A 13,808-nucleotide genomic window follows, 5' to 3' on the forward strand; every position below is an offset into this window, starting at 1 on the left:
AGCCAGCAGAGGTCAAGAGGCCAGAGGGAGGTGGTAGAGAGTCTGATGGTATAGGAAAGGAGCAAAACACGGCTGACAGCTCCAGAGGAGATCTGTCCAGGTGAGAACACATCACTCTGGAGACCGAGTTGAAAATGTGAAAAACAAAAACAGAGGGTCCAGGAGACCCTGAGAGAACCAGCATATGGAATCCTGATGCAGCAGAAGAATGGGAAGTGGAGCGGAAGCAGGAGCAAGACATGTTTTAGAATTCCAAACTGAGTGGGGCCAGGCTGAAGTCGTGGAGACTAAGAACTAGGGCACGGAGAGAACCTGGGAACCTACTCTGGAGCTGAGGAAAGAAAGGGATGGAGGGACCCTGCAGAGGGGAAGAGGGGCAGACCCAAACCTTAGCTGACCAAAGACCAGCCCTTCAGGAGACCAGAGATGGCAAGGGGGGAAGAGGTAGGCTTTCTGGAGCCTGAGTCTGTGGGAGGGTGGGAGGTCCATGGGCTGGAAGTCATGAGCCCAGGTCCCAATGGGCAGGTCCTTTCCCATCTCTGCAGATCCCAGCTTGATCACAGTGCTCTCCTGGGACCTCACGTAGTGTCTTTTAAGGGCCCACATCTGGTGGATCATGGACCCTCTTAGAAAACTAAAGAGAACACCGATCCCCATAGACAGGATATAGACACCTGCAGAGAAATGCCTGGGTGTTGGTGGATTCCCCAAGATCCATTGGTCCACCCAGGAGTCAGAAGTTGCAATCAGACACATAAAAAGGAAGGAATCCCACCCAGCCGCCCCTGGCAGCCCGAAGGCTGTAATAAAGGAAAACAGAACGAACGCCATTTCCTTCAGCAGCAGCCGCAGCCCCCACGCAGACCAGCCACTAATGAGCTTTTTTGTTTGTTGATGGAAGACACTGGTAATAAAGCTTAATGTGAAAGAACAAGGTGTGTTTAAGGGAAGCTGTAAACATCTCTAATTCTATTTAAAACTATAGGGTGCAGTACATTAACATTTAACAATCAGACGCTAAATTGGTGTGGAGCTAATCGAGCTGTGTTTATTAGAAAGCAGGCACCAAGTCATCTTTTACCAATGACAACAGAAGGAGGGAACGTCGCCAGGGCCACCCCCTACTTCCCATACTGTGCATTCATTAAGAGTGGTTTCCAGATTGCCACACCATGGAAAGATGCCTATCTCTTTGGAAAAAATAAACAGAGTCGAACAAAATCAGCTCCAGTGCACTTAGTGAAAATTCCCCCCAAAGAAGCCACTTTTAAAAATGAGAAACATACAATTCGTTCAAAATGAGCAAACCTGTGTTCCACTTGACCTCTGTAGAGTGCACACTGCTGAGCCCTTCCTTTGAGAAACTCCCAGAAAGGCTCTCCTCACTCCCCTCTGATTGCTTGGTCTCCTCTGGTCTCTGGCTTCTTCATCTGCTTTGGGACCTGCTGTCCTGGGTGCTCCCCATCACTAGAGGCACCCTCCCTTCTCATTGGGTGGACTCTCCCTAGGAATTTTGCCCCCTTTCAGGACTCCAGCTTTGGCCCAGATTCTGAGGACACCCAGTCCCTGGGATGCCGCTGAGTCCACATTCCCAACAGTTTATGTTGGGTGTGTGGGAGACTCCCCGCTGAAGTTAGGTTTCCGACTCGGGAGAACACCAGAGTTACCTTACCCCTCCCCCTCCTCTCCAAAGGGCACCAAATTCAAAAGTTTTTTCGACCAATCCCCACTGGAAACAGTGTCTGTTCCTGAGTCACCCTGCCAATCAACACCCTCCATGTCTCCTGCAACCCTTCTTAAGCTGAAGCTTGCAAGCTCACACTCTCTGCCCTCTTCCTCTCTGCTCTCTGCCCTCCTCCTCTCCTCTCTCTGCTGCTCCTTTTCTTCCCCTTTGGGTAGCCCCCCAATAAAATCTCTTGGTTGAATCTCCATCTCGGATGAGTCACTCGCCTTAGGAGCATGGACATTCCCTGGGAGCTTATTAGAAACTCAGAATCCAGGTCTGACCTCTGACCTCCTAAGCCAGGACTCACAGTTGACCAAGACTGCAGGTTATTTGTATATACCTTAAAACTTAGGGAACACTAGTCTCTGTGCCCTCTGTCTGGACACCATTGTACCTCAAGCTCAGCAAGGCCATGCTGAATACATATCCTTCCCCCAAACCATAAATTTCTATGTGGTTTTTCTTTCCCCTGAATAATTTCTTCCCTGTGGGGGGAGGTTGGGATGTGGTGCTAGATGGGCTCATCATGCTTACCATTTGGCTGATCACCCTCTGGCCCAAGTCCTCTGGGTCAGGAGGACTAGGGACATCATATTCTTTCTGGAAGCCATCCTAAACCTTAAGGTCAATAACAACAAAATGTTCCCTGGGACCATAATTCTGTGCTTGTAGGACAGTGTCGTTCCTGCTTCTCTCTTGGTCTCTGTCACTCTCCGCTTGGCAGGAAATGTTGCTGTAGGCATAACACCATTGCTTGGTCTCCTCGGGTCTCTGGCTTCTTCATCTGCTTTGGGACAGAGCATGACCAGCCTAGTTTGAGTCATACTGTTGGAGGGACAGACGAGGCAAGGCACCGAAGATAGCAGGAAACAGTTTTATTTGGTTGCAACCAGGTTCAGAAGGCACAGATTTTGCTGTGATCAATCAATCCCCTGAACCCCCCATTCAAGTAGTTTCAGAGTTTTATACCCAGCATGTCAGGCGAGGGGCTCAGTCTGCAGAAAAAAAGCAGCTTTTTCTTTCACTGTTTTGGGCAAGTTAACCTCTCAAGGACCACTCCCCCTGCCAGCTGTTACCATGGAGCCCAATGGGTATCTTCTCTTAAAAATGTAGACATCTCTGTGAAGCCCAGCTCAAGGCCAGAGGCCTTGTTTGCACATTTCTACAAACTACTATACTGGATACATTTGTGAAAAACTAGTAAGGGGGTGTCCAGCACCTGGAGTGCTGGTATCTTCCTGGCCAGTGGCCAAGTAAAACAGGGCAACAGGAAAATAGGAAGTTTATCTACACTGAACTCTTTTGCAGAGACATTTTTGCTGACAGTCCCCAAATCAGCCATGGTGAGGATTTCTGGAGAAGCCCAGTTAAGACTTTTCTGTGGAGAAAGGGGTGCCACTACAATACCTATCAAAGTGATAAACAAGGCCACAAATAGTCCCGAAAAGTGGGTCTTGGGGTTTATGAATGTGTGGGCCAACACACGCTATTTTGCATTAAAAACTATGAAGGGCCCCATGTCATTTTCACACCAATAAGAATCAGAAGGTGACAGGCCTGGCTTGTTCTTCTTTTCTCATTTTTGTACTATCAGAGTCACAGTAAAGAGCTGATCCTGAAGGAATCCCAGCCCTTTCCTCCATTATGGCTTTGAGCTTTGACTCTGCAAGATAATTTCATTCGGGTGTGATTTCATGACCTTTTCTTGCTTCCTGTAACAGTTCCATGACAACCCTGGCCTAGGTCAAAATTCCCCACCACGTTCGAGCTTACCTGCATTCTGCCTGTAGGAAGCCATTGCATTCTGAGCAATCTTTGCTTTAATCTTCTTTTGTCAGCAATTGTCCATTTTGAAAATGATTCATCTATAGTTGTTCTTATATGATAAATTGAAGAATTTTTTCTAATTTCTTGTTGAAGAATTATATTTCCCTTTAGTTAGTTCTAGAAACATCAGTACATGGTCTATCTTATAGAGAATGAAAGAATAGACACACATTTTTAAGCTCACAATAGCAAGAATGGCAAAAATTGTCACTTGAAACAAGAACCGGGTTCAAATCATCCAGTGCCTCCCCTGTGAGCAGAGTTTGGACCGTTTGTTCCTGGAGATGACGGTGAGACGGGCTCTGTGTGAATGCTCTGTAGCTTCCTCCTACCCCAGAAGAAGCATTTTCAGGGGGAGGAGATAGTTAGCAGACTGCACACCTGAGTTTGGATTTGTGCAGCTATGAGCACAGTTTGGGAGAAAAGGGTTGAAATGAATCTATGACAGATATGTTTTAATTGGCTCTTAAAAGCACATGCTATTCTTAGTGGAATGTGTTTATTTCCATATGTGATGACTCTGAGTTCTCACTAGATTTAAAAGGTTGGGTTTGGAGGCCTGAGGGCCTCAGAAGATATTGCCTTCTACTCTGTCACCCTGCCCCACCATTTCCTCTTCATGTGCCCTGCTCTTCCTCCCTCTTGAAACTCCAAAAGCTCTACCTGTCTATATGGCTCTTTAGTCTCCTGTGTCCCCAAAACACTATACAACCATCTGCTGGAACATAGCCATGATAAAATATCGCCTATGATAATTATGATATGAAAGATGCGCTAACCATAAATTGTCCTCTCCCCAAAAAGATGTCCTGGGATGTTCTAGTGAGTTCTTCTGAATCGTGCTGGTTCCTCAAAAGCTGTGTGCTGTGTTCATTAGCTTTCAGACCTGGCATCGAGGGCAGGAATGAGCTGCAAGTGTCAGCCAGAGAGGACGGACTTCCACTTGGTAAAGGCAGGCCATTTTTGTTTCCAGGAAACCCATAGCTGCTTCCATTTGGACCCTTTCCAATAAACCATAAGAGGCACTCATAAGGTATCATGGGACTTTGGAAGCATTATTGTCAGGCTAAATTTGTGAATCAAAAATTTGTTTTTTAAAGCCATTGCCATGAAAGTCTTAGAAATTTTTACTTTGGAAATGCAGATTGGTTTTAGCATAAATGTCAAAAAAAGACTGTGTAGCAATTTAGAGCTTCCAGAATCTGGCAACACTCATGATCCCATTTTACCCTGAAGAGTTCTACGAGAGGTTAATTCACCTTTACACTCACATTGAGTCTGAGGCTCTTCGGGGATAAGAAACTCAACCAAAGTCTCACAGTGATATGGAGGGGGGCACAATTCATACCCCGACTGTATTTAAAATAGATAATTTATCATATTTACATGGTCCATTACAAAGTCAATTTCTATAGTGTGCAGTCAATAGCCACCCAGAGTACACTCACATATCAAGAAACATCCTTAAAACAGAGTGACAGGATGACTTCTCCTAAATGAATCCATCTTCAGCGAGTTCAAGATTTCTGTCCATCATGCAGGTCCACAGAGCAACTTCATGGATTTATGTTCCACACATCCATGATGCCCACCCAAGCCCACTACAGTTCATGTGGAAGGTTGAGCTGGGCAAGGCACTTGGCAAGCACAGGGTCTTTGTGACACACGTTTTCAGCATGGCTGATATTCCTGATTCCCCAGCCCTGAGGGAACCTGGTGGAAGACTTGCTTTCCCACACGTGGGCATTCAGTGTGAGTCGGCGGAGCTCAGCACACTTTGAAGAGCCCCACTTGCTCTAGTGTGTCCACTGTTGGCAAACTTGTTTCTTTGGAAAAGGGTAAGCAATGTTTCTCTGTCCGTCTAGGTTCATTCTGCTGAAACCAGCAGCCCTTTAGAATGGTGTCCTTCTTGACCTGAAGCCTCTGAGAATCACGAGGTACCAGAGTTTTCAAAGACAAACCTCAGGCTTTCCCCAAATCATCCCCTCTGCCATCAACAACCAGGATCAGTGCATCTATTTAAAACAATGGATGCCATCCTAAGTGGCTGCTTGCCCTCAGTGGGTTTCTGTGCTTTGGGTGCCCTGGCAATGTGATCTGAGTCTTAGAAAACCAATGACTACATATCTACCATCTTACACTTTGGCCTATAATGGCATTTCCTATAGCTATAAACCAGGAGTTCAATATCACAGATACAGGAAGGGTGGCAGATTACAGTTAAGATTTTTTTAAAAAGACTTTAACAAATTAAAATCCGGGGACAGTAGAGAAAAAGTGTAGGAGGTTGGCTCAGCAGTCTCCTGAGGTACTCTCAGAAGCACAGTCCTTCTGCCCCAGGGCTCAGGCCCCAGAACAGCTTGTTGGGAGAGATTCATCCAAAGGCTGCAGCTCCTGTTTCTGCAGGGAGAGCAGCCTCGTACCTTCCAAGGCACCTGGAATGTGTGGGGAAGGGACTCCCCACCACATGCGAAGACACAAGTGAAAATATAAAAATAGGGACATTGTTTTTGAGGTTCCATAAATAACTGGGTGGTGGGGATAACAGAACCACAGGAGAGGAAACGGTGGCACTACAGCTTGTTCTCTTCAAAGAGGATCTGCGCGTACACGGTGCTGGTGGGGACGCCTTTGGCAGGCTGGCGGGGTTTGATCAGCTCCAGCTCAGCGTAGGTCAAGTTCTCCTCAGCAATCTTTGGCTAAAAAAAACAACACAATTGTAGCTGACCACAGGCAGTTCCACAGCACATATGTATCTTAAAGTATGCATTTTCAAAGCCTTTAGGGGACTTAAAGGGAAAAGCATGGGGACCAAGTTCAAGTATATATAAAGCCAATCACATAGTTAATAAGACAATTCTCATGGTCTTATACAGAACATTATGCCCGGCAAAGGAAGACTGTGAGCTGTGTTCAAGTTGACTAGGAACACTCACAAAATGTGGTTAACATTAAACCACAAAGAAAACTTTCATTCTGAAAAAAGCAAGACAGAAACAAAACATCCCGGCAGCATTATATAAAGGACTTAATTTATATAAAACTAAAATTTCAGAGTCTCTTGATGATAAGGATAAAAAAAATATTACTTGCCAGCAGTATGGTTGAAACACTCACTGTTTAAGAAAAATCCAGGTCTTACATGCTTATGGGAAAATATCTGATTCAGATCAAGCATCCAATTCAAGAATTTAGAAGAAGAATAAAATATCAGAAAGTAAAGAAGAAGGAAGAAACCAATAAAAGTAAATAAAACCAGACTGCAAGAATCAGAAAACAGACAAACAATAGAATATCTAAAAGCTGATGCTTGGGAATCACCCATAAAACAAATAAACTGAAAAAAATAAATGGATCAATATAAAAGAGAAAGCATAAATTGGTAAAAATAGGGAATGAGAAATGGGGTAGAATGTAAATGAACAAAATCTTACAACATTTTTATGAGACTATTTTGTTCAACTCATTGAAAATATTTTGAAATACTGAGTAAAATAGCAATGTTTAGGAAAATATAAACAATGTTAATTCCAGGAAATCTAAATGTAATAATTACCACTAAAAGAGAGAGAGGGAGGGAGAAAGGAAGAATGAGGTTTTTGGCTTTAGATTGATTGTTGTTGCTTTGACTTTGGGCTTTAAAAGTTTATACCCAGCTACCTTTCTTTGCATTTATGGTTCAATGGAGGGCTCAGGTGCATCTGATAAGTAGCTCAAATAAACATTTTTAGCATACCTGTAATACTAGGAGAGACTAGAAAAACTAGCATTAAAACCAGGAGCCAGTTTATTTATCTCATGAAAATTCAGGACAAGTAAATTGTACATTCAACTTAAGTTTCTTGGAAAAAAAAATGCCAAAGCAAATTTTTAAAAAGTCTCTTTTCTTTTGAGAGGGAGCATAATCCTAGATCAGGAAGCACAAGGCAAAGAAGAAGGATGGGAGATGAAGAACTAGGAGAATAAGAGAAGGAAAGACAGTGGAATGAATCTGAAATAATTCTCCTATGAATACACCATAGTGAATCCTACCATCATGTACATCCATATGAATGGGGTCCTAACTAGAAGAATATACATTCCATGCTTGTATAATTCTATAAAAACAAATTCTATTGTCATGTATAACTAAAAAGAGCAACAACAACCAAAACTCCTTAAATCCAGGACCTTCTGGTTCAGTTGATTACCAAGCAAACTGCACAGATTGTCTAGCTGCTTTTCAAGTTCAAAGTTAAGACCCTATCTAGGGATGAGAGTCTCTGCTTGTAAAGACCAAAAGTCTTTACATTGCTTCTTAGTCTTCCACATCTTACCAGCCAACAAAAACCCTGTTTACATTCTTGCCTTTCCGTTTAATTACATTTCACATTATAATGATTCCATTTAGAAATGCCATGTGTCCTCAAATAAGCACTCAAAACCCAACTCATGTAAATTTTAGAACCAAGATTTATAAAATCATATTGTCCAGGTGTTTTATTGCATTACCTTGAAATTGCATTGTTTTCTAGTGTAGATTATCTGTTTATTCTTAAGTTATTTCATTACGTTTGGATATGAAAAATAACACTAGCATTCTCAATACAGGTCACCAGGCTGGCTGGGCTGATGTGTTGTTTTCATACATTTTTATGATGTTCCTATAGTAAGCATAATTTAATAAAGCCAAAGCACACTAAATAAATAATTGCATCTAGAAAAGCAATAAAAACAAATAAAATTAGTACTTTCATAAGTGGAAAAGGTACTTCAATTACTGCTACAAGCAACAACCCACCATAAAATGTGTACAATCATTTCCCTTATGCATATTTCTGGAATATAATAATTTGATTGAAGATATGAGGCAGCACACAGGAGGCTTGGGATAGTGAAGTACATACAGTTTCCAACAGAAGATGCATAATATCAGTCCTTGGCATCTTTAAAGAACCTATTGTTTTTTTTTCTGGCAGGCACACTTATCTAGGACCGTCAACCATTGCTTAATTACATTTCCTAACGTGTTTAACTGGGAATAAATTCTTAATTGCCAATGAAAGGGGGCAAATGTATACTCTTCACCAAGCTACTTTTCTTTGCATTGACGCTTCAGTGGAAGACTTAGGTGCATCTGAGAAATATTGGGGGCCTGTGATTAAGACTAAGTAAGACTAGTGAACTGGTAGTAAAACCAGGAGCCAGGAGCAGGATGCAATGGTTAAATCAGCATGTGGTTGCAATGGAGCAGAGCCAGGTGAGAGACCTGCTGCAGGCCCTCACCTGTGTTTCAGGTGATGAAAATTCACTGCAATCCCAATTAGACAAACCCAATTTAGCTTAAGCTAAGAAATCACTCCCAGTGTCTATGGCAATTTCAGAACTGGAGGGCAGCCACGGGGTCTCTAAAGATGAACCAGGAAGTATTTTGTTAGTTTGCCCTTTCAAGTCCCCTTCCTACTCTTGGAAGTACAGGAAGGATGGAAGTACAAGTTCTGCAAGTTCTCCATCTGCAAATCTAACCAACTGTGTATTGATAATGTTTGGGAAAAAATAACTTGATCGGTGCTGAACATGTAGATTTTTTTCTTGTCATTATTCCCTAAACAATACAGTGTAACAACTATTTGCATAGCATTTACACTACATTAGGTATTATAAGTCATCTAGAGATGATTTAAAGAGCATAAAAGGATGTGCACAGACTACATGCAAATGCCACACCATTTTACATAAGGGGCTTGAACATCAGGGGCTTTGGTGTCTAAGGGACATTAGTGTCAGAATAGAGATTTTAATAATGTTGAATAGGCTGTTCACAACCAAGCTTATCACTTTAGGTCCCATGAAAGCATAAAGGGAATTGCAAAAGTAGGATATTCATGTCTCAGACCTGAGCTGTATCTTTATGTCCAAATGTTGCTATAGTCACTGTGAAAGAGGCGGCAGAGGTGAACAAACTGCTGGGAAGTCCTGGTAGCCCCTTAGTAAAAACCCTAGAACTTTCTCAACATGTGAGAAGCAATGCTGCCATTTCTTCTCTCCAGGGCTCTTTGATTTATGCTTTTTCCCCCTTCCAGCCAGCCTTCAGACTCTCCTGGTCAGATTCTTTCTTTGAAGGCAAAAAAGGGCCACCATTTGTGTCCCTTAGTATCTGAAGGGAACTGGATCCAGAACTTCACAGATTCCCCAAAGATGCTTAAGTCCCTTGTATAAAATGGTGTTGTGTTTGCATAGAATCTATACATACATCCCCAAGGTATTTTAAATCATCTATAGATTAGTTATAATGTCTAATATGATGTAAATACTATGCAAATAGTTGTTACATTAAAATATCTAGGAAATAATGACTAGGAAAAATCTGTACATGTTTAATACAGATGCAATTTTTTTTCTAACATTTTCAATGTGTGATTGGTTGAATCCATGGACATAGAACCCACACATACAGAGGGGCTGCTTTGTTCAGCAGCTTGGTATTTTATCTGTACCCAACACCTTGTCTAATCAAACATTTCCCATCAGCCAAAGAGAATTCTCTTCTCAGGTTGGAGGAGGATTTTATGAGCAAGGGGGGTTAGAGGGGCAGATTCAGACAGATGTCAATACAGAAGAAGGCTAGAATGAAAGAAACTTCTCTTAAATTGGTGAAAGTGTTCTTGGAGAGGAGGTGAGAAAAGTTGCCCTTTGGCATCATCCTGGGATTGACTACAGAGCACAGGTACAGGGAGAATTTCAACCTCAGTTCAAATGTCAGCTGTGCGACCTTGGGCCAGTTGCCTCACTGGTGGTCAGAGACAATGATACTTGCCTTGATATCAGGGACAATGAGGATTTAAATGAGGTTTGTGAACATACGGGCACAGTGCCTGCCCCACAGAAGGTACTAAATGTATCACTGCTTCCCCCCCTAGAGAGTCAGTCAAAATACCATCCATTTTTTGCATGTTCTGAATTCTTCATGCATCAACAAGAATTATGGGAACAATTAACCTTGGAGATTAACAAATTCTAGGAAATTCATTATTAGGGGCTAAATGATGTCCCTCAAAATTCCCACATTGAAGTGCTAACCCCCAGTACTTAGAACTGACTATATCTGAAGATGGGTTCTTTAAAACACTAGTAAAGTTAAAATGAGCTCATGATCACAAGCCCTAGTCCAAGGTGACAGATGTACCTATCAGCAACAGAGATTAGGGAGAGACGTGTACAAAAGGAGACAGATGTGAAGACACAGGGAGAAGATACATCTGCAAGCCAAGGAGCAGAGCCTCTGGAGAAACCTGCCCTGCCAACACCTGACCTCAGAGTGCCCGTCGTCGGCACTGTGAGAAGGCACGTTTCCATTGCACAAGCCCTCAGTGTGTGGCACTTTGTTGTGGTGGCCTTATCACACTAGTCCATTAGTCAAGGTGGGGACAGAAGAGAGGGGAAGAAGATAAAATAGCCCTCCTGGAGGAAAAGGGGATGAACCACCTGATTAGGGTGGGTGGAATCAAGAGATCCGGGCACTTTCTGTCAACGGCTGAGGAGAGCATCCCACCCTTGGAGGGGACCAAGGTCTGTGCATGGATCCCTGATTCAGTGAGGAATCAGGCTGGAGAAAAGAGGTCCTAGGACTCCTTCATTTAATACCTCCGACACACGACTCCCAACCCCAGTTGCCCTGTCCTCTGTGACTTGTCCTTGTCTTTGGGCTACCACAGATCTTCTCCAGCTTCCAGAAAAGAGCACTGGGACTCTGGTGTTTATATTCTAACTGCTAAGAAGAGCACTTGGCTCCAGCATGAGGGGTGCAAAACAAGACCCAGCTGTGATGTCCCCATCTGAGTAATGAGCCTGGCCGCCACATGTCAAGACTGCTGCAGGACAGTTTTTAGCATCGGAACTAAACCCAGAGCTGGGATGGAACCCAAGGTCATTCTCATCTTTACAACTGAGAACACAGAGCCTCTGCATGAGAAAAGTCAGTTTTATTGTCGCCTGACTTTTACCCCAATCCCGTGTTCTCCCCTACTCCTCCAGAGCTCTCTCTCTCAGGCTGAGTTTCTTTCTTTGCCTTTCTTTATGCTGAAGATCTAAGATGAAGCAAAATGATGTGCAGAGAAGCTGCAGCTCAGGAAGAAACTGGGCTGAGGTCTGGGATGCACTGAAGAGAAGACAGAAAAGTTCTATAGAAAAGGGCTCGTGGGGGCTGTGGCTGTGGCTCAGCGGTAGCGCATTTGCCTGACATGTGTGAAGCACTGGGTTCGATTCTCAGCACCGCATACAAATAAATACAGGTTTATCAACAACTAAAAAATATATTAAAATAAAGAGAAAAGAAAAGGGCTCACGGCCCTGGAATGGGATTCTACTAGGCCTGTCTGCTTGGACTTTCTGGGCAAGGTCTCTTGTTCCTTCTAATGAAAACAAATGAGCTGTGAATGAAAACCAAGGCTGACATGTTCAAGATGGTGCAGAAAAAAATGACAAAGGAGTGTGGTCTCTGGCTTCAGTGAACCCCTGGACCAGCCTGCATCCTACTCAGAGTCATCTGGGTTTGGATGACAGAAGGATGAAATTCACCCAACACTCAGTGATCCCAAGATCACTGTCGGATGCAGGGCTGTCCCACAGTGGTGAGGGAGCGCTTCTGCAATTTGTCTCTTCAAGGGATACTGTTTTGTAACCTACACAAAGGTGCCATAAGTCGTGGCAGAGGCCTTGGCCTTTGCCCAGATATTTTGTTCTATCAGATAAATAAAAAAGCAAAATATACAATATCAGTCAAAGCAAAATATACAATATAAGTCAAAGCTTTGGGGTTCACATTCCCACGGCTAAATAGAAGGCCCAGCTGGTGAGAAGTGGCAGCATTTAATTTCTGTCTGCTGCTTTCATGTGGAAAAAGATCTTCACCGATTAGGGGAGAAAGGAAGAGAGACTTATAATACCATGTCAACAGCATCAGGAGCTGGGCCAGAGGACAAATGCCTTCAATGCACAGGAACCTGCTGATAGCTGCCTCAAGATCCACCATTATTTAGAATATCAGAGAAGTTCTTTTAGCAATAATGACACAGGTTCAAATGCCCCAGGGGAAGGCATTTATGCACTTTGGACATCCAGAGACCACTGAAAATACCAGGGTTTATGCTATGAATGCAAAATAGCCTACGTGATCTGCTGAGCCTCCCTCCTAGGCGTCCCTCTGAAGTCTCCCAGCTCAGGTTTCTGTTGAAGCGAAAACCCTTGGCATGGAAATCCTCCTGCCCTGTATACAAGGGGGATCTCGATTCCTTCAAAACCCAACCAGGCTTTTTGGGTGACCTCCCTGACAGTGAACTCTGCATACCTGTGACATCCTCCTGTACTCAGAGCCTCTGGAATTTCCCTCCTCCCTCTTTCTATGAAGGGATTTTATAATAAATTGTTATGAATTTATTTTTAAGTTAACCCAAGAATGTTCTAAGTATGCTCCTGAGCTTTGTTCTTAAAGGTATACAATGCCCTCCCAAACCTGCAGGCAGGTTCACACACCTGTGCCCACATGTGTGCACACTCAGTCCAAAGAGTACAATTCTATTCATACCTCCTACTGTCTTCCAGTGGTATAAAGGAGGTTTTAAAAAAAATGACATGCAGCAAAATTGACTATGAATTTTAAAAGTTCCATGAATTTTAACGTGTAAATTTCTGTCACCACTACCACAATGAGGATACAGAACTGTTGAATGACCCCCACTCCCATACCCCTCTGTAGTCATGCATCCCCTCCAACTCTAACCTCTGGAAACCACAGATTTCTTTCCTGTCATCGTGATTTTGTCTCTTAGCGTCACTTAAAAGGAATTATGGAATATGTAACTCTTTGAAACTGCCAGTATATAATTTTTGAATCCCTCAAGATTCATCCAAGTTTTGTGTATAGTTTGTTCCTTTCATTGCCGAGAAGTGTTCTAGGGTATTCCAGAGTTAGCATACCCATCCACAGTTAGCATATCCATTCCCCTGCTGAGAGACAAGTGGGTCAGAGCTGTCACAAACATCCACTCATAGGTCTTTAGGGGGATATTTTAATTTCTCTAGGGCATTACCCTGCAGTGGAACTGCTAGGTCACTTGGCAAATGTGTGTTTGACTTTATAAGAAACTTCCCTCCTGCTCACCAAAGTGTGAGAGCTTTGAGTCTTTCTCATCCTTGTCAGCACTTATTTTTTCTTTTATAGCCATTCTAGTAGGTGTCAGTGGCACAGTAATGACCCATCCTAGACTTCAACTCCAAT

The 13,808-nt window shown here is 43.2% G+C and overlaps 1 protein-coding gene across 1 annotated transcript in view; it reads right to left on the minus strand.

Moving 5' to 3' along the window:
- Window positions 1-4,398: 4,398 nt before the first annotated feature.
- Window positions 4,399-13,808, minus strand: part of Vstm4 (V-set and transmembrane domain containing 4) — a 92,137-nt gene continuing 82,727 nt past the window's right edge. Inside the window, exon 8 of the mRNA XM_026410850.2 lies at window positions 4,399-6,252. Within this exon, the coding sequence (XP_026266635.2) occupies window positions 6,127-6,252 (126 nt within the window). The 3' untranslated portion in view covers window positions 4,399-6,126. The remainder of the gene's footprint in view (window positions 6,253-13,808) is intronic.

This window comes from Urocitellus parryii, chromosome 5, assembly GCF_045843805.1.
Source record: "Urocitellus parryii isolate mUroPar1 chromosome 5, mUroPar1.hap1, whole genome shotgun sequence".
NCBI classification, from domain to species: Eukaryota; Metazoa; Chordata; class Mammalia; order Rodentia; family Sciuridae; genus Urocitellus; species Urocitellus parryii.